The sequence below is a fragment of the Pipistrellus hanaki genome, assembly GCF_964339955.1.
Source record: "Pipistrellus hanaki genome assembly, chromosome: 10".
NCBI classification, from domain to species: Eukaryota; Metazoa; Chordata; class Mammalia; order Chiroptera; family Vespertilionidae; genus Pipistrellus; species Pipistrellus hanaki.
The window spans coordinates 39,308,977-39,328,100 of record NC_140512.1 but is presented as its reverse complement, the minus strand read 5'-3'; the positions used below and the strand labels follow the sequence as shown (position 1 = coordinate 39,328,100).

At 37.0% G+C, this 19,124-nt stretch overlaps 1 protein-coding gene across 1 annotated transcript in view; it reads right to left on the bottom strand.

Annotated features, from left to right (window-relative positions):
- HDAC9 (histone deacetylase 9) overlaps window positions 1–19,124 on the bottom strand; it is an 814,141-nt gene that overhangs the window by 15,436 nt on the left and 779,581 nt on the right. The window contains exon 26 of the mRNA XM_084896713.1: window positions 5,414–5,561. Within this exon, the coding sequence (XP_084752839.1) occupies window positions 5,414–5,561 (148 nt within the window). The remainder of the gene's footprint in view (window positions 1–5,413; window positions 5,562–19,124) is intronic.

The window sequence follows — 19,124 nt, the reverse complement described above, 5'->3', positions numbered from 1 at the left end:
AGATCTGTGTCAGCTTTCTGACCTTTTGCCACTTTAAGTCACTGAGTTTGTAATAACGTTTTAAAGATAGCAATTGAAAACGAATACAATCCCCAAATAAGTAAATGGTTTGAGGACTGCAAGGAAGCTTTGTAACCCTGGCTCCCAACATTTGTCTCGCATATATTAAAAAATCAGGAAGTGTTTAAAGAATGCACAAACCAGATTTTCTTCCTCCACATTCTGTAAGTTGGAGGATAATCCTGTGATCAGCCAGCATCCCTTTTGTATTTTCCTTCCCCCGATAAAGACAATTCCTTTTTTCATTCCAAGAAATACTTGACCATCCCCTCCTTCCTTTGTTGTGTTTCCCTAGTCAACCCACGTTTATGATGCAAGTACTATGGATTCTGTTTAGTCAACATATTTGAAAATGCACATTGTCAATTAGTACTATGAAAGAAAATAAAGGTAAAATGCACATTTTCTCTCACAAAATTCATAAACTCATAAAATTATAAAAATGCTGATTCTCTCAGAAAACATAAGAAACAGGGAAAACAGAGCTTAGGTATCATCATAAAACATTATGTTATCAATGTTATATTTAATAATGTTTTGTCTTCTATCTTGGATTTATTCATTCAATAAGTATTTGTGTATTACCTAAAATGTATCTGGCACTGTGGAAGTTCTTAAATCAGCTACCTACAGAATAGTTAACTGAAACAACCTACTGCTTAGTGATTATTTGTCAAAATCTTGTTTTTCATGACTTAACCTATTGATTTAACTTATGAACACTTAAACATATAGATGCCCAGGTATAGTCGCTATATCCTAGTATTATAGACCATTATGATGAATGATGTATTAAAGGAGGGAAAATATAGAGCAAAGTGAAGAATAAAAAATATGATAGGAAACAATAATAAAACCAACCTTTACTGAGTTTTTACTATGTGTTGGGTGTTATGTTAAATTCTTAAGAGGTATTTGTGCCATTTCATCTTCAAAACCCTATGAAATTTCCCTTCATTTTGAAGGCAAAGAAAATAAAGCCCAGAGAGATAAGTTACTTGCCCCTGACCAAACAATTATTAAGTTGGAGATTATTATTATCTAGGCCAGCTGATTGTAGAGTCACACTCTGTCCTTCCTCTGTAATTGTAAGATGATAGCTGTGAAAATACTAAGTCAGACTTCACACATGTTGCAAGACTGCCTGTTCAGCACTGAAAACAGAGATTAAACAGATGGTCCCAGGAAGAGGTGGAAAAAGATAATAAGGGACAGGCTATTCTTCCTTTTCCCAGGAATTTCCAATTCTCAGTCCACCTTTCAACTAAGGATTTGTTGACATTGGATTAAAATTAAGAATAAAATTTATATTGGTATGTTTGTGTAGTTAGATAAACAAGTACTCAAAATAATGGTATCATAGAGAAAAGTCAGGAACTTGCATACTTCATGCAATATTTTAGTGTCTAAAGCCTTGGAGACACACTCCTAAAGGATGGAAAACAAAGTTGATTTTCTAAATATATTAGACAAGAATGTCTAATTTTTAATAGTGGTCTGTATTTCTATATAAACCTTCAGATACAGGAAAATAGGGTTATCAATGTACTTGGCACTACCGATAGGCTATTCAAAGCTAAAGCAGATGATACATGGGATTTTCTAGTGTATTGTTACACTTGTTTTTCATACTCATGGATAAGATAGTTACTTAAGATACAAAATGGCCTGTCATATATTTTTCATGCTTTGATATTATACTAGGGGCCTGATGCATGAATGAAGATTCATGCAAGAATGGGCCTTCATTCCCCTGGCTGCTGGCACTGCCTTCACTCTGGCTGGAGCAGCCTTTCCACTCTGGCCCAGAGCCGCCTTTTTGCCTTTGCACGATGCCCAGAGGCCCAGAGTGGCTGGGGTGGTACAGAATGCCTGCATCGTCGTAATGATGACTCAAGCGTTGCACCCTGTCCCCTCTGCTCAGTGCCTGCATGTGCAAATCAACCCACTATCTTTGTTGGGTTAATTTGCATGCTCATTCCTGTTTGGCTGGTGGACATTGTGAAGGTATGGTCAATTGGCATGCTACCCTTTTATTAGGTAGATAATGATTTGAAACCATCTCAATCATAAAAGAAGTTATCTGAATTTGAAGATGAAATGATTAAATAAACAACCAAATCAGACTGTATTAAGGAAACATAACGTGATCCATGCTATAATCAATAGGTCAAACTCACATTTGATAAACCTAACTTTCAGTTGTGTTTCCAAAAACTCAATAGTTGAACATCCTGAAGTCTTACTTGAGAGAGCAACCTTTTTCTTTATTTTCAGCAGATTCTGAACAGGTATCCAAAAATAAATCTGAATACTGCTTTGACCTTTTCAAAGCAGAAGCATTTGAAACACATATCTGACCAATGCAAATTATAATTTTTTAAAAGATACTGCCTCTTAGCCAACAAAAATACCACTGAGATCACAACTCTCTTTTAAAAACAATATGCTGTATACAACCAGACCCATTTAATATTCTTTGAACATATAATTTGGTCTACTTAATTTTTTTTCATATTTTGTTTTTGTTTTGCTTTTGCTGATCCCACCAATCATTTTTCCCACTCAAGTCCTTTGCCATCTGAAAATTAGGTTTTAAAAACTGTATTTCAATTAATCATTCCCAAAATGAATCCCCAAATATCAACATTTTCTAATAATGTATTCTTCATGGTCCACTAATGAGTTATAGAAATGAAATGACTGTTTTGCTCTGTGTTGTCATCTCCACCCCCATCCCCCATCCCCCAACCAAGAAAAATGAACAAAAAATACTTACAATGGTTCTTAGCCAGGAGCATTTTATCCCTTATTCACTAGTGGTAAATGAGTCAGATATGAGTTGGCCAGGAAAAGAGCTGCTTTACCCAAAATCTTAGTATAAAATGAGTCATCTCACTCCAAACACCAATATATCCTCCAAAATAACTGGCAAGAATATCCTATAAAAAGAATCTTGCCTTCACCCTTTTCCATCCATTTAACTCTCTGATTTTTCTAATTTTTCAATTTCCTGTATACTTAGAACATTGCATTCATAACAAAGGCCCAATAATATATTCACCTTTCTGTTTCATTCTGAAAGTCATCTTTCCTATATTGAGTAGGGGGACAATTCAGATAGTATTCCCCTGAAAAGGAATAAATGCTCAGTGGCTTTCATTGTTTCTCTCTGACTCTGATGAAATCCATGCATGGTTCACTAGCAATGCAAAAGCAGTTTTAGAATATTTTTTTTCCTCTGCTGAAACAGTGAGTTCAAAGCCATAGAAAATAGTTCAAGCAAAACCATTTTCCTTCCCACAAGAGAAATCAATCGAAATTGATAATCTGTCTAAAACTGATAAACAAATAAGAGTTGGGGCAGCAAATGTCAGTTCTGTTTCCCTGTATGTCAAAACATTCCCATTCCCATTCCCATTCTCTCTCTGCCATGAGATGGAGCTAAAAAATCACTGTGAACTGAAGCCAGGGCTGAGTCCCTCTGGATTAGAAGAAGTCAGGCACCCTGTTTACCTGGGTAAACAAGCACACGTACAGAGCTAAATCCTGCCAAAGTGCTCAGATTTTTCATTACATAGGGCTCATAACAGGACTGATTATTGTTTCTTAAAAATTAATTTTATTTACTTATTTAATCCTCACCTCATGATATGTTTTTATTGATGAGAGAGAGAGAAAAAGAGAGAGAGAAACATGGATGTGAGAGAGAAACATGGATTGGTTGCCTCCCATATGTGCCCTATCTAGGGATTGAACCCAAAACCTAAGTATGTGTCCAGACCTGGAACTGAACCTGCAAATTTTTGGTGTATGGATGATGCTCCAATCAATTGAGCTACCCAACCTGGGCATTGTTATTCTTAATTATTCTAAACGCTGCAATTTAATGGGCAAAATTACTTATAATTCATTCCACTCAGGCTGGAATTTAGTTTCATTTCTCTATATTAAGTGAATTCTCAAGCATTGCTATTCTCTTTTTATTATCCAACACTAACAGATGCTAGTTCCTTCAGTTTTATAGCCCTCAAATGACAGACACTAACTGGATTTGGCCTTGGGAATAATTGCAATGCCTTTGGATTATGAACTTGGTTCAGTTCTTAGCTGGGAACGGCAGGGGGTTAGTTCATATTATCAAAGACATAAAATAAGTTTTCCCTTATGTTGCAGATGCCCATATGATGATGCCTTTTCATACAGTATTGTGCGACTTTTCTTTCCCTGCTGGTATTTAAGTGGTTATGGGAAGAAAAAATAAAAGTGAAATCCCCTATTCAGTGTATCTCCTGATCTTGACCAAAACAAGATGTTAAATCCATTAAACTCTGAATGCTCAGTAAAATAAAGAAAGCTGAAACTGTTCAAATTTGTGCATTCTTGGGAAAATTGCCAATGTATGTACTAGTAGCAGGATAGGTGTAATTAATGGTGATGTTATTTACAGAGGGAGTCCGATTTCATTCTCTTGAGCAATTTTCAAGTGCAAACTGTTCAAACTGAGGAACTGGGGATTTGAAGTCAGCTGTAGAAAGCACCAATATTCATTGATGGACATTTGTGGTATCTTTGATCATAGTAGACTCAAAAAAAATCTGCCTACAGCATTGTCTATAGGATAATGCGATGAACACCAAAATGCACACACCAATAACATTTCTTAAAAGGAAAATTAGCAAATGCTATCTTACTAGTATGTCAACCTAACCCCCCCCCAAAGCTCTATTCATTCATATAAAAACTAACTGAAATCAATCCCTTCTTATCATACTGTGAAATAAAATCAGACCCAAGACCATACTTTTCCTTTATGTTTCTTTCTCCTTTGGAGGTAACTTCCATCTTTATCTAATTGTTGAACCTCAACAACAGTCATATAAGAGCTTATATGTATATAGACGATCCAACTGACTAACAATACCTCCAAGCTTCTACTCTCTTTTTCTGTTGGTTATATCAGTGATTTCAAAAGGATGAGAGAACAAAAAGCACATCTGGAAAAACATAGATAACTAGGGATAGAAGTTAAGCTCATAGGCAGCTCTTTCCATAATAATCTGCACAAAATTATCCAACAAGAAGTGATTTTTCTCACCATCTATCTCATCCCTGCTATTTCGCTGTGAACTGCAACCACATGCTCCAGCTCACTGTTTCCCAGGAAAAAGGAAACAAATTGAATGAATTCTTGACAGCAGACAGCATGTGCTGGGGCATCTGTGGCTTTGGAGAAGACAGGAGGTGGAAGGGGAGGAGACAGGTGAGGGGAAGTCTGGAGAGGGGTTCAGGAACGTGAATGGTGAGCCTGGAGGTTACTGACCTTAATGATTGCCCCATGCTGGATCCCTACCTGCTGTCTTCTTGAGCGAAGGGCTGTTCCACATCCACCGTCAGGGAGGCCAGGGCAGAAACGGTGTCTGTCTCCTCTTGCAACTGAGCCCCAGCCAGAGCACAGCCCCTTGGCACAGCTGCCGTTCTTACTGACTTCCAGTACTTGCCTAGGAAAACACACACACATGTATCACACTTTATTGGGATTTTAGCTAGAGCAGTATTAATCAGAATACTCATCGAGGTCCAACTCAGAGTAGCTGTTAAGTTAAAATTCACCATGCTATATACATGGTTGTAATTTGGTTTCTTAACCGTTATGACTTAAGTCTTTGACTCAATCTAAGAATGCCAAATTGTTAAGTGCTCATATGCCCAACTTGGAGTCCCTGCCTTGCTCAGAAGGTAATAAATGAGGAATAATCCAGGCCTAATGAACTCACTCTCAGATTGACAGCTGTCTCTGCAACTAACGAAGCAAATTCTGGGCACTGTGCCCCCCTGGGAAGCCTTCAAGAGACCAGGAGGTAGAAGTCTCGGGGAGAAACTGAATGAAATAGTAATGTTGAAAATTGCTACTTGAGCCATTAACTTTTTTTTAATGAGGTTGGAATATTAAAGAAAAAGAAAAGCCCAGAAATGCCAGCATGAATCGAATGGCAACTTTGCCAGAACAATCAGGTTTGTTAGTCCTGGATGTTCTTTCTTTCTTAACCCCAGGGTGTGTACTAGAACAATAATTGATTTAAAACTTTAATATATGCACTGGCTGACATTGGAACCCTTCCATATGTCACAGGGATACAGGGATGGTTCTTTTTTTTGAGGCAGGGAAGGAGAATGAGAGGAAAATAGGAGGTCATTTCATGAGAACATGCCAGTGGGATACATATGAAAGAGCAGAGTTAATGACCTTCTTGCAGCCCCTGAGCTATTTTGGGGGAAGTGTTTTGTCACCCCAAATCAAAGTAGGAGAATTGCCCTGGGTGCTAACATGACTTACCAGGTTAGAACTACTTCTGCAGCCTGACCAAATAGGCAGAAAGTTGGCATATATTGTTTCCTTAGTTTCAAAACACACACACACACACACACACACACACACACACACACACACACGCACAGAGAGAGAGAGAGAGAGAGAGAGAAAGAGAGAGAGAGAGAGAGAGAGAGAGAGAGAGAGAGAGAGAGAGAGAGAGAGAGAGAGAGAGAAACAAAACAAAACAAGTTCCACCAGGAAAGAAAGGCAAATGGATGAACACTGGATTGGAAAACACTGGATTGGAAAGAAAGATAACTGGGTTCTGGACCCAGCACCACCTCATGGTGAAAATGCTCTCTGGCACTTTATATTGGCTTCTCAGAGCAAGAGGATGGCCTCAAACCCCTCCCAGCTCTTACTAACATTTCATTATTGAACTTTCCTCATCTTCCTGCTCACAGAGAAATGAATGTCCTGTCAGGGAAGGAGACCCAGTCTCCCAGCTTCTCACATAGTTGTCTACTGCTACGATCACCTGGTCTGACCAAAATCTGAGACTCATAAAGCTTTTAATTTGGATCACATCACAGCAGTTTTAACTACGAATGAACTCACAAAGTATTTTTTGAAAGCTAAGGTTGTGCCACATGTTTAGAACACAGTGATGCTTCCTTGGCATCAAGCAACTCACGGTCAAGTTGAAATGGTGCTTTTAGTAAACAACCAATGACAACTTTGTGTAAAAAGGACCCATGTGTTCCGGAGAGTAAATAAGTCGAACATATACTTATGATGACGGGAAGGTGAGAGAAGACTTGCCAGAAAAAATAACACTTGACTGAGTATTTGAGAGACCATCAGAATTTAGTCAAGCTGAAAGAGACGGAGGTGGTGATGATGAGGTATCCTTGGAAAATAAAACACTGTATACAAATAAGCATAAACTTGAGTTTCTGTAGATTATTGGGGTACAAAGTCCACTGCCAGGCATAACTGGAACATAGAAAAAGTCTGGATGTGATGAAGGATACTGCTGGGTAATTAACACACAATCTTGAATAACATGCCAATAATTTTGGACTTCACCTTGTAGGTGTGAGGGCCATCTTAAGCAGAAGATGTAGGAAATCAAATTTAAGTTTGTAACAGAACCTTCTGGAGAGATGATGGATGATAGATTAGAAGGTGAGGAGAGTGGTGGCAGGAAACCAATTTCATATCTTGGCAAAAGTCCAGAGGGAAATGATTTCTAAACGAAAAGGAAATGACATAATAGAAATGAGGAGGGACTAAAGAGAGGTTTAGGAGGTAGGCAATGAAAATGTACCTTGGCTTATTCTTCAGTCTCTACCCCCCCCCCCCCCACCTCTCTCAACTATGAAAGATGACCCTGAATTTACAGTTCCATGACAAGATCCTAACTTCTCTAGGTCACTGTGTGTTATAACTTTGCCTGGGTTGGAAATGGTGTGTTCTGTCTATAAGTGCATTCAGTTGTACCGAGTTTCAAAAAGTATTGTTATTAAACACTATTTTAGCTCATGAAGCTGGTGATGCTGAATGACATGCTTTCCCTTTTCACTGGAATGACTAACATGGGCCCCTGACAAACAGGGAGCTGGTGTTTTATGGGTTAAATTATGTCATAAACATTACAGGAAAGAGAAACTGCTACGACTGAGCTCTGATTATGTGCCAAGGGCTGTGCTAGGTGTTTTCATATTTAGAATTTCATTTAATCCTCATGACTGGGTAGGCAATGTTGGATAATTTTTTTTCTAAGGTTACATGGCTAGCAAGCAGAGGAGCTGAAACCCTCAATTAGGACTGCCTGACTCCAAAATGTCTCTTTCTCTGTATTCTGTGGTTGTCCATTATTTTGTCCTCTTCTACCCTCCTCCTCCTACATATAAAAATAGGGAGATGGACTCAGTATATGAAATTTCAACTTAAAATTTTTACACATTGCAAATTAATTATATATAATCTTTATAAAGATAAATTACAGTTATCCTTTCCTTAGATATGACTCAATCAATCTATCCTTTATTGGCTTAATGGCATGGGTTTCTTGCACCAAATGAGAGAACCATGTGGAGACTAATCTTTTTGCTGTTTCTTTCTCATAACCTAATACTATTGTAAGCATGTGATTACCAGATATAAGGCATTGACAAAGCTCATATAAAACTGGAGATAAGTGCTTGCTAATTAAAGAGTATTAATAAGAAGTCTGTCAAAGATAGAGCCCTGAAGTAAAAGTCATGGTTTTCAGATTGGAGAGTCCTCCTGAGTCCCAGAGAAAATGTTTCGATCACTCTGGGAAACATTTTTTACAATTATAAAATGACTAGAGGCCCAGTGCACGAGATTTGTGCATGGGGTGTGTGTCCCTCAGCCCAGCCTTCACCCTCTCCAATCTGGGACCCATCTAGGGATGTCCAACTCCCTATGTAGGTCTGATCCTACTGCCTGTTTGAGGGAGTCAGACATCTTTCTCACAATCCAGGACTGCTGGCTCTCAACTGCTCGCCTTCCTTCCTTCCTAATTGCCTCTAACTGCTTCTGCCTGCCAGCCTGATCATCCCCTACCCACTCCCCTGCCTGCCTGATTGATGCCTAACTGCTCCCCTGCAAGCCTGATTGCCTCTAACTGCCCTCCTCTGAAGGCCTGGTCACCCCTAACTGCCCTCCCTATAGGCCTGGTCCCTCCAACTGCTCTCCCCTGCAGCCTTGGATCCCCCCAACTGCCCTTCCCTGCAGGCTTCTTCTTAACTTCTCTCCTCTGCCAACCCCTAACTGCCTTCCCCTGCAGGCTTGATTGCCCCCAACTGCCTTCCCCTGAAGGCCTGATCCCTCCCACCTGCCCTCCCCTGCTGGCCATCTTGTGGCAGCCATTTTGTGTCCATATGGGGGCAGCCATCTTTGACCAAATGGAGGCAGCCATCTTATGTGTTGGAGTGACAGTCAATTTGCATATTACTCATTTATTAGATTGGATAGGCTGGGTGATGACAATGAAAGGTCTCTTTCTGCTCTAATTCTCAACAACTGTGATTTTTTTGATCTCACATTATGAATCACTTTTGGATATTATAATAAATTTATTACAGCAGAAAATATTACTTTTCTGTTGGCTTATGAGCCCTTGAAGAGGTCAGCAAATATTTTTAGATAACTTGGCACATATAGAATAACCATTGGCTTTAATTTGCAAGTACTATACTTTTTCTTCAAGAAGAGATCTCTTGGTTTTAAGACAAAACAAACATCTTTATCCCAAAATACAATCAGGACAGAAATTATGAACCATTAAAAACAATCTTGCAGCAGAATGACTGACATGATCTTTATGTATGTGAATAGTACAACAACTTTTAAATGGCCAAGACCTTTTTGAATAAAATATAATGTGTATAAAATATCCTGCTAAGTTAAGAATAAATATTAGAAGTTTGGCTCTTATCCAGATGTATATGAGGTTCTTGACTCAGAAATAACCCTAAACTTTAAATTCAATATGGCCTCTGGCGAAGCCTATAAAAACAAAGGAAATATTCTGCATTAATAATGCATTTATAAACCACTATCTCTATCTGTAAAGGAGAATAATTAAAGTATGCATAGCACCGGTTGAAATATGCAGCCAATTCAAACCCCACAATTTATGGGTTATATTTTCAAACAATGGGTATAATTTTTTTTTCAGGCATGTGTGCAATAAAATCATATAAGTTGACATGGGAATCATATGCCTATTAGCACATAAGAGAAATGAACCAAGGATTATTAATAGAGTTTTCAGGAGCTGCTTATTCCTAAAGTAAAATACTAGTAGCCAGCCACCACTGGGTTGCTCTCCTAAGGTAATAAATTTGGTAAAAGAGTTTTCCATTAAAACCAGACAGGCACACTCCCTCTTTGGTCATATCCTCTATCTTTATTCATTTTCCCTACTGTGTAATCTCCCCACTTTTTAAAAAAATATATTTTATTGATTTTGTACAGAGAGGAAGGGAGAGAGATAGAGAGCTAGAAACATCAATGAGAGAGAGTCATCGAACAGCTGCCTCTTGCACACCCCCTACTGGGGATATACCCGCAACCAAGGTATGTGCTCTTGACCAGAATCGAACCCGGGTCCCTTCAGTCCCCAAGCTGATGCTCTAACCATTGAGCCAAACCGGTCTAGGCAATCTCCCCACTTTTCACCACTTTTTTTTTCTTTTGGATGATCAGTCTTCATTATTCTGCTTTTGTGTTTTGTCTGGTGAAAGGTAAACCAAAGAATGAATCTAAAATAAAGGTAAATGGACAGATACATGCAAAAGAATGAAACTAGATCACCAACTTACACCATACACAAAAATAAACTCAAAATGGATACAGGACTTAAACATAAGACGGGAAACCATAAAAATACTAGAGGCATCCACAGGCAGCAAAATCTCAGATATATGCCAAAAGAACTTCTTCACTGATACTGCCCCTAGGGCAATGAAAGCTAAACAGAAAATAAACAAATGGGACTACATCAAAATAAAAATCTTTTTTACAGCAAAAGAAACCATCAACAAAACAATAAGAAAGCCCACTGTATGGGAGAACATATTTGTGAACGTTATCACTGATAAAGGTTTAATCTCCAACATCTACAGACAGCTTATACAACTAAATAAAAGGAAAATGAATGATCCAATTAAAAAATGGGCAATGGATCTAAATAGAATATTTTCAAAAGAAGACAGAAGGAAGGCCAAAAGGCACATGAAAACATGCTCAGAGTCACTAATTATCTGAGAGATGCAAATCAAAACAACAATGAGGTACCATCTCACACCCGTCAGAATAGCCAACATCAACAAATCAACAAACAAGTGTTGGCGAGGTTGTGGAGAAAAAGGAACCCTCATGCACTGCTAGTGGGAATGCAGACTGGTGCAACCACTGTGGAGGACAGTATGGAGTTTCCTCAAAAAACTGAAAATGGAACTCCCATTTGACCCAGTAATCCCACTCCTAGGAATATATCCCAAGAAACTAGAAACACCAATCAGAAAGTATATATGCACCCCTATGTTCATAGCAGCACAATCTACAATAGCTAGAATTTGGAAACAGCCTAGGTGCCCGTCAGCAGATGATTGGATCCAAAAACCATGGTACATCTACACAATGGAATACTATGCTGCCATAAAAAAGAAGGAATTCTCATCATTTGCAGCAACCTGAATAGAATTAGAGAACATCATGCTGAGTGAAATAAGCCAGTCAATGAAAGAGAAATACCACATGACCTCACTCATTTATGGATATTAAAGAACATTATAAACTGATGAACCAAAAGACAGATATAAAGACAGTAAAGCAATAAACAGACTGTCAAATTACAGCGGGGAGGGTAGGGAGATCTGGGGGAGATAAGAGATCAACCGAAGGACTTGTATACATGTATATAAGTATAACCAATGGACAAAAAACTCTGGGGAGGGAGGGTATGTATGGGAAGAGGGGGGCAATGTTAAAATATGTACAGATAATAATTTAATAAAATAAAATAAAATAAAATAAAATAAAATAAAATAAAATAAAATAAAGGTAAAAAACTAGAAAATGGAACGCAGAAAATCTAGCAAGGTGGGGGCTGTAAATGGAGTGTCATGGAGTCAGAGACGAGCCATGAGAGGAAGCCTTACAGGTGCCATACAGTCAGACTTTAGTATAAACCATGTTGTTCTTGGTAATGAACAATTTGAAAACAGCATGGGTGGGCATGGAGAGCACTATGCTAAGCAAAAAAAAAAAAAAAAAAAAGCCAATCTAAGAAAGATAAATATCACATGATCTCACTCATTTGTGGAATATAACAAATGACAAAAATTGATGAACAAAAATAGATCCAGAGACAGAGAAGCATCCAACAAACTGTTAAACTTCAGAGGGAAGGCAGGGAAGGGTGGTGGTTGGGGGGTAAGTGATCAACCAGAGGATGTGTATACATGCATATAAGCACCAGTGGTCACAGACACTAGGCAGGTGAAGGCATGAGCTGAGGGGTGGCAGTGTCTGGGGAGAGGTCAATGGGGGAAAAAGGAGACATATGTAATACTACATGTAATACTTTAAACAATAATGAATTTAAGAAATAGGAAGTTGCTGACATATGTGTTAGAAATAACACATCTACCAAAAGTTTCCCCTTTGACACTGATATTTTTGCTTCATTTCATGACTATTTCTTATCAGCTTCATTGAGGTATAGTTTACAGTCAGTAAAACTTACCAATTTTAAGGGCAGGTTATGATGCATGTTGACAAATATGTGCAGAGTCATAACCACTTCAACAGTCAAAATATAATATTTCCTTCACCACAAAGAGTTCCTTTTGGCCTTTGGAGTCAACTTCTTACTTTCCTTCTTGGCTCCTAATAATAAGTGAAATTCTGCCACTGTACTTTTGCCTTTTCTAGAATTTCATATAAATGGAACCCCAGTCTTTAATATCTGGTTTCTTTCACTTAACATAATACTTTTGAGATTCAAAACATTTCTTATCTTTATTTTATCATCTCTATCTTTTGCCTGGTATGCAATATGATTTCCTTTCCCCTATGGCTTCTTTTAAGATTTCATTAGGAGGTTCCTCAGTATGATTTTATTCATGTTTATTCTGCTTTGAGTTTCATAGATCGGTGGATTTGTAGTTTTCTGTCAAATTTATAAAACCCTTTTCTATTATTTCTTCAAATATTCCCCCCACTACTACCTTTTCTGGGACTCTATAGGTATGTTATACTGATTGATGTTGTTCAATATATTGCTAATATACTACATATATAGTTTTTATTACTTCTTCAATGTCACTTTCTTTTTTTTATTTGATTTTTGTGGTTTTTGTCTTGTATGTATAATAAGCCATTAGTCTTTCCAGGGCACAAAATTTTATTTTAAATATTGCATTTTTCATTTCTAAAACTTGCATTTTCTTGGTTTTTATTTTTTTAATCTCTCTGCATTATGTGTGCACTTTCCACAGTAAAAGTAACTATTTAATATTCTTGTCTGCTAATTCCATCATACCTTCCTAGAATTTCTCGGTCAGTTTCTGCTCATTGACTTCTCTTGTAGTCTCAAGTCATATTTTCCCACTTCATGTCATGGGTGATAATTTTCATCTGGATTCTTGACATTGGCAATTGAAACATTGTTGGTTGTTGAATTTTGTAGTGTTCTTTGAAACTGTTGGACTTGTAAATTACTTGCAATTAGTATGGTCCTTTTGAGGCTTGTTTGTACTCTGTTAGAGTGGCATCAGAGCAGGCTGTGGCATAAGGCTGATTTATCCCTACAACTAAGATAAAACCATTGTGATGTCTCTACATGATATGATGCCTTGTGCATTATAAGGTCTTTCCACTCCGGCTAGCAAGAATACAAACTAGTTCTAATTCTGTGTAAATACTTTGAATTGTTTAATTTACTGTTTTCCATTGGTTAGTTCCTGGTGGTGTTTCACCTCAGGTTGTAGAGATAAGTAAGACAAAGGTTTAAGAAACACCTGTACAGAGACATGGAGCTCTTTCTAGCAACTTCATCTCAAATATTCTACCTCACAAATTCTAGTCATCTCAATCTCCCCAAATTCGGATCACTTTATTTTCAACTCAGAAAAAAAAAAAATTGGACTCTATTTGGATTCTCCTCTATGATGCAGCCTGGGAATTGCCTCTCATTAGTGAACTCTGGCAATTATAGGACTCGTTTTGTTTATTTCTCTTTCCTTGTTTGTTTCCCCCGAGGATCACAGGCCTTCACTGCCTGTTGCCCAGTGCCCCAAAACAAGGTTCCATTTATGTTTTTCTAATTTTCTTTTATTTCTGATCAAAGAATAACTCCTATAGAATGTAGTTAACTCCATCATATTTGGAGTCAGAGGTCCATTTATTGAATATTTTGATTATTTCTAACTAATTAGAAAAAATGTAATCAAAATCCAGAAAACTCATTTATAAAGTAGTTAAATATTACTACAGTTGATAATGGGCAGCAAAGAGAGAAATTTTATACTGCCATGTTGAGCTGTTTTATTTTCTTTGCCATTAATAACAGCTTTATTTGAAAAGCATTGTATTTCAGTTAACTGTATTTAACCCTAACTGTGCTTATGTAAAGGCATTTAAAGTTTTGAAAATAGCTTTAATTTTCATTAGGATAACAAGCGTGTTGCTTTTTAAAGGGAATTTAAAAATAAAATGTTATTAAATTTATAATTATTGAGTTACAAAATTTATTAATTTTGTGTAATCCATAGCTAAAACCAAATATATTTTTATTCTTTAATATTAAGCTGTGCTCCCCAAAGTTTAAATTTGCATATTAATACAAAGTCAAATGATTTCATTGTCAGTTTTAGATTTTCACTGTAATTTACAATGGTCTTCACAATAATACCCTATGTCTCATTTTTGGAAGGTTTATTTCCAAAGCTTCACTTTGATTCCATGAATGTTACAAAAACCATTAGAATTAACTGGTGTTTCTAATTGAAATATCTGAGAACACTACTATCATTTAAGCAGAAGACTCTTCTAGTAACAACTATTACCTCACTTTGGAGCCTGGGGAGAAAAAACAAACAGACTTGGAAGTAAAAATTTATTAAAAAATTTTGGTTTCATCATGTGGTGCTTAGGTGCACTTTCTGCAATTGCACTAGTTAAACTTTCTCCTTTGGACTTAGTTTCTATATTTGTTTTGAATAATAAATAAATTTTAAGGTACTATAGATACTGCCACTAATTCAGCAGCATGTATCTTCATTGTTTGTGTCACTCATATAACTATGTCCCCCTGATGAATGATTAATATTGACAAATATTTTGTGCAAATTATATGTTAATTATCAATATATCTTGGGAAATAGCAATTGAGCTCTACATTTTTTAACATAGCATTTGTTGTGTGCACATTTCCACCAATAGTTTTGATGGCAAAATTTAAAAAAAAGTAACTAATCATAAAATAGTTGCAGAATTATAATGTAAAGTTGACAAAAATTCTGTAGAAAGAAAGTTCAGAGAACAAACACTGCATTCAGGACTGCTCCCCCTATTTCTTGAACATATTTTATCCACAGCTAACTAACCTCGGATTCTTATGTTCCCCAAGACCCCACCTTCTGGCAGTCTGGTGGCTTCAGCACACCTGTCTGGTGCACCAGGTGGCAGCAATGTTGAATATTTCTCCCGCCACTGCTCAGACCAGAAATTTAGGTGTCCTTTAAAACTGGAGTCTTGGTTGATTTCTGCTATTTCAACATTCCATTCAGCAACCACTTGTTTCATATTTTTCATTTTTCAGAAACCAAATTGGTCTCACACCCTGGTTTTGTGAATAAAGTTTCATTGAAACACAACTATACCTCCTGGCTACAGTGAAACAGTTAAGCAGCTGAAACACAACTCCATATATATATTTACTATCTAACATTGTACAGAATAATCTTATTCACTTCCAGTTTAAAGCAAGGAAGCATACAGACTAGTATGCCTTGTTTAGTAAAAGATCACCCAGGCATCAACTTAGAGAATAAACTGGAGAAAGCTAGAGTGGATGTGTATAGACTACTTTGTAGGATACAGAAATGGTCCAAGAGAAAGTTGATGGAAACCTGATTCGGAACAGTGGTCATGAGAACAGAAATATGTAGATGGATGAATAAAATGTTTAAAGAGTAAAACCAACCAAGCAACCAACCAACCAAGCAACCAACCAACCAACCAGAATAGGCTAATGGAGTCTATGTAGATAGCAATGGAAAGAACAAAATGAAGGATAATTACTATGTTCCTGTCTAACAAAACTGGAAAGATGGGATGACCTCTACGTGAATCAAGAAAGCTGGAAGAGATTTGGGGCAAAAATAATGACAATGACTTTGGACATGTTGACTAGATGCGATATCAAGGCAAAGATGCTGAGCTAGAAGTTTAATAAACATTTGGAACTCAGGTTCTTGGAGTAATCATACTAAGATAACTATAAAGCTATGTTTGGGTCAAAAGCAACAATAAGTAAAATGATAACAAACAGTTATTGAGTGCCAATGATAGCGAGTTTTTCATGTAATTTCATATAATTTCAAAACTCTCTTGTGAGATAGATTCTTTCATTTTTTATATTTCAGATGAGAAAACTGAAGAGTCTTGAACTAATTTATTCATATTGCATACTTAGGAAAAGAATATATAGTGTGAAAAGGATTTAGTGGAGATTCTGCATTGAATGTTGCAGCTAGGAGAGGTTAGGAGGCGTCCTAACAGTCCATTTGTCAGATTGGCTAACCCAGGGACTGAAAGGTGGCCCACAGTGAGTGATTTAGATATGGCAGACCTGCCTTAGTTTAATAAAGAAGAGTAAAATTTTTGTTAAAATTAATGAGCAAAAGTTTGAGGAGAAATGGGATATTTTCATAATCTCAAGGTATCTTCCCAAGTTAGTTATTAATTCCAAAGGGAAACATTGTAATATAATACCAACAGTTGGTCAATGTTAAGCTCACAATAAGAAGATATGCTGACATTATGTACCACAGATCTGATGCACTAAGGGGAACTGCCTCACTACTGTGGCAATCTTATAAAAGATATACCCATAGAGGAATACCAGAAAAACCCAAGCTGAGAAACAAGCTTCCAAATAACTGAGCAGTGTTTTCCAGAAGAGTCCAAGTCAGAAAAGGCACAGAAAGACTGAGGAGCTATCACAGATGGGAAAAGACTGGGATATGACAACTATATGCAATGTGTCGGTTGTAGATTGAATTATGGAACAAAATGAGGGAATCAGTGAAACACTGGTGGAATCCAAAGGAGGTCTGCAATTTAGTTAACAGGATTGTATTAGTGTTAATTTCTATAATTGTGCTATGGTTATACAAGATGCCAGTATTAGGGGAAGCTGGGTGAAGGTTACACAAAACCCTGTATTCTCTTTGCAACTTTTTTTCTAAAGCTAAAATAATTTCAAAATAAAAATTTAATAAAATAACTTTTTAGCCCTGGCAAGTGTTCTCAATGGTTAGAGTGTCAGCTCCCACACTGAAGGGTTGTGGGTTCCATTCCCAGTCAAGGGCATGTACCTGGGTTGCAGGCTCAATCCCCAGCCCTGGTTAAGGCACATGCTGGAGTCAACCAATAGATGTCTCTCCCTCTCATCAATGCTTTCTCTTTCCCTCCTTTCCACTCTCTCTAAAATAAATAAGTAAATAAGTAAATAAATAGGTAAATAAGTAGATAAATAACTTTAATCTGGTAGCAGAAAAGATGCTGTTAACCAGAGTGAGATCACAATCAGACTAATGGTTCTGACAGGGATTTGGAGAGAATGGAGGTAATTAAGATAGAAATATTTTTCAAGAATTTTATCCTAAACTGTTGAAGAATAATAGGATGATAAACTGGAGAAGGATGGAAGTTGCTGGAGTTTGTTTTAAGATGGGAGAGATTTGGGGGTCTTTTCATATTGATGGGAATGAACAGCTCAAAGAAAGCAGTTTGGTAGCTATACTTTAAATAATGTGTGCTGCTGAGATTAAGGGAGGAGGTGAACCTGATGGAGGTTTGAGGAGGGTGAAATTTGAAAGAGAAGTTTGAGAGAGGCAAAGTGAATTGGATCTAGAAACACGGAAGGGTTACAATGGGCCCATCTGAATTTGGTGATCATAAATTTATAGGAGGCCAAACCACATGATTCATGACAATCTTGAACATACTTATTTATGTAGGTCCAGTGTTGGAGCAAGCTCTTTGTAGAATATATTCAGGGTTGAGATTTTATTGGGAAAGAAGGAAAAAGTTTTGAAGGCACATTGAAAGGTGGAATGATAAACCAATTTAACTGTTAGTTGTTAAGCAGGACATAGTTAAAAGTTAAAAAAAAAAGGGATAATGAATTAGAAGAAATGATCAGTAAGGCGTATGTAGGAGGCAGATGATGTTTCTATCTCTCTCCTTTTCCCTTCCTCTCTCTGAAATTAATAAAAATATTTTTCAATAAATGATAAAATAAATGAAATAACATAAAAGACTTAGGTATTAGGGTAATTATTCCATGACATATGGGTCTGATGTATCCCTCACAGGCAGAGATATGTCCACCAGTACTGTCCATTTTTCAGATTTGCTAAGACAGTAACAGAGGGCCATTTGCTCTCCAGGTTCCCAAGATTTCCTTTTTCAGTTTTTATCCCTACAGGTACATATCTTAAAAACAAAACAAAACAAAACAAACAAAACACCTCTTTACTATTATTTTCTTGGAGTTTCATCTAAGAGTAAAAGTAAATGAGTAATTTTAATCTCTTATCATTTCTTAAAAATAGTGCCCTTCCTCCACTTTAAGCCTACAAATAAAGCTTATTATTTTCTTATTTCTCCTTTCTGTTGACTTTTCCTAGTGATGTTCCTGCGTGTGCATGTGTGCCTGTGTGTTTGTGTTTGACCTGGTTCATTTATTTAAATACATATGTATTTATTTATCTGAACTCATATTTTGTTGAGCTTGATCTCTGTGGGTCTAAATTAGGGACACTTCCTCCAGAAAGGAAGTCCATTTGCTTTCTCCAGAACCTAGGAGTAGACTGATTTATTAATCTTTAGAACCCATAAACTCACATTCCCAAACCTACTTGCAGACCTTAGGCTTTCTGGTGTGCTTGCAACTTTTATATCATCACTTGTCCCAGAC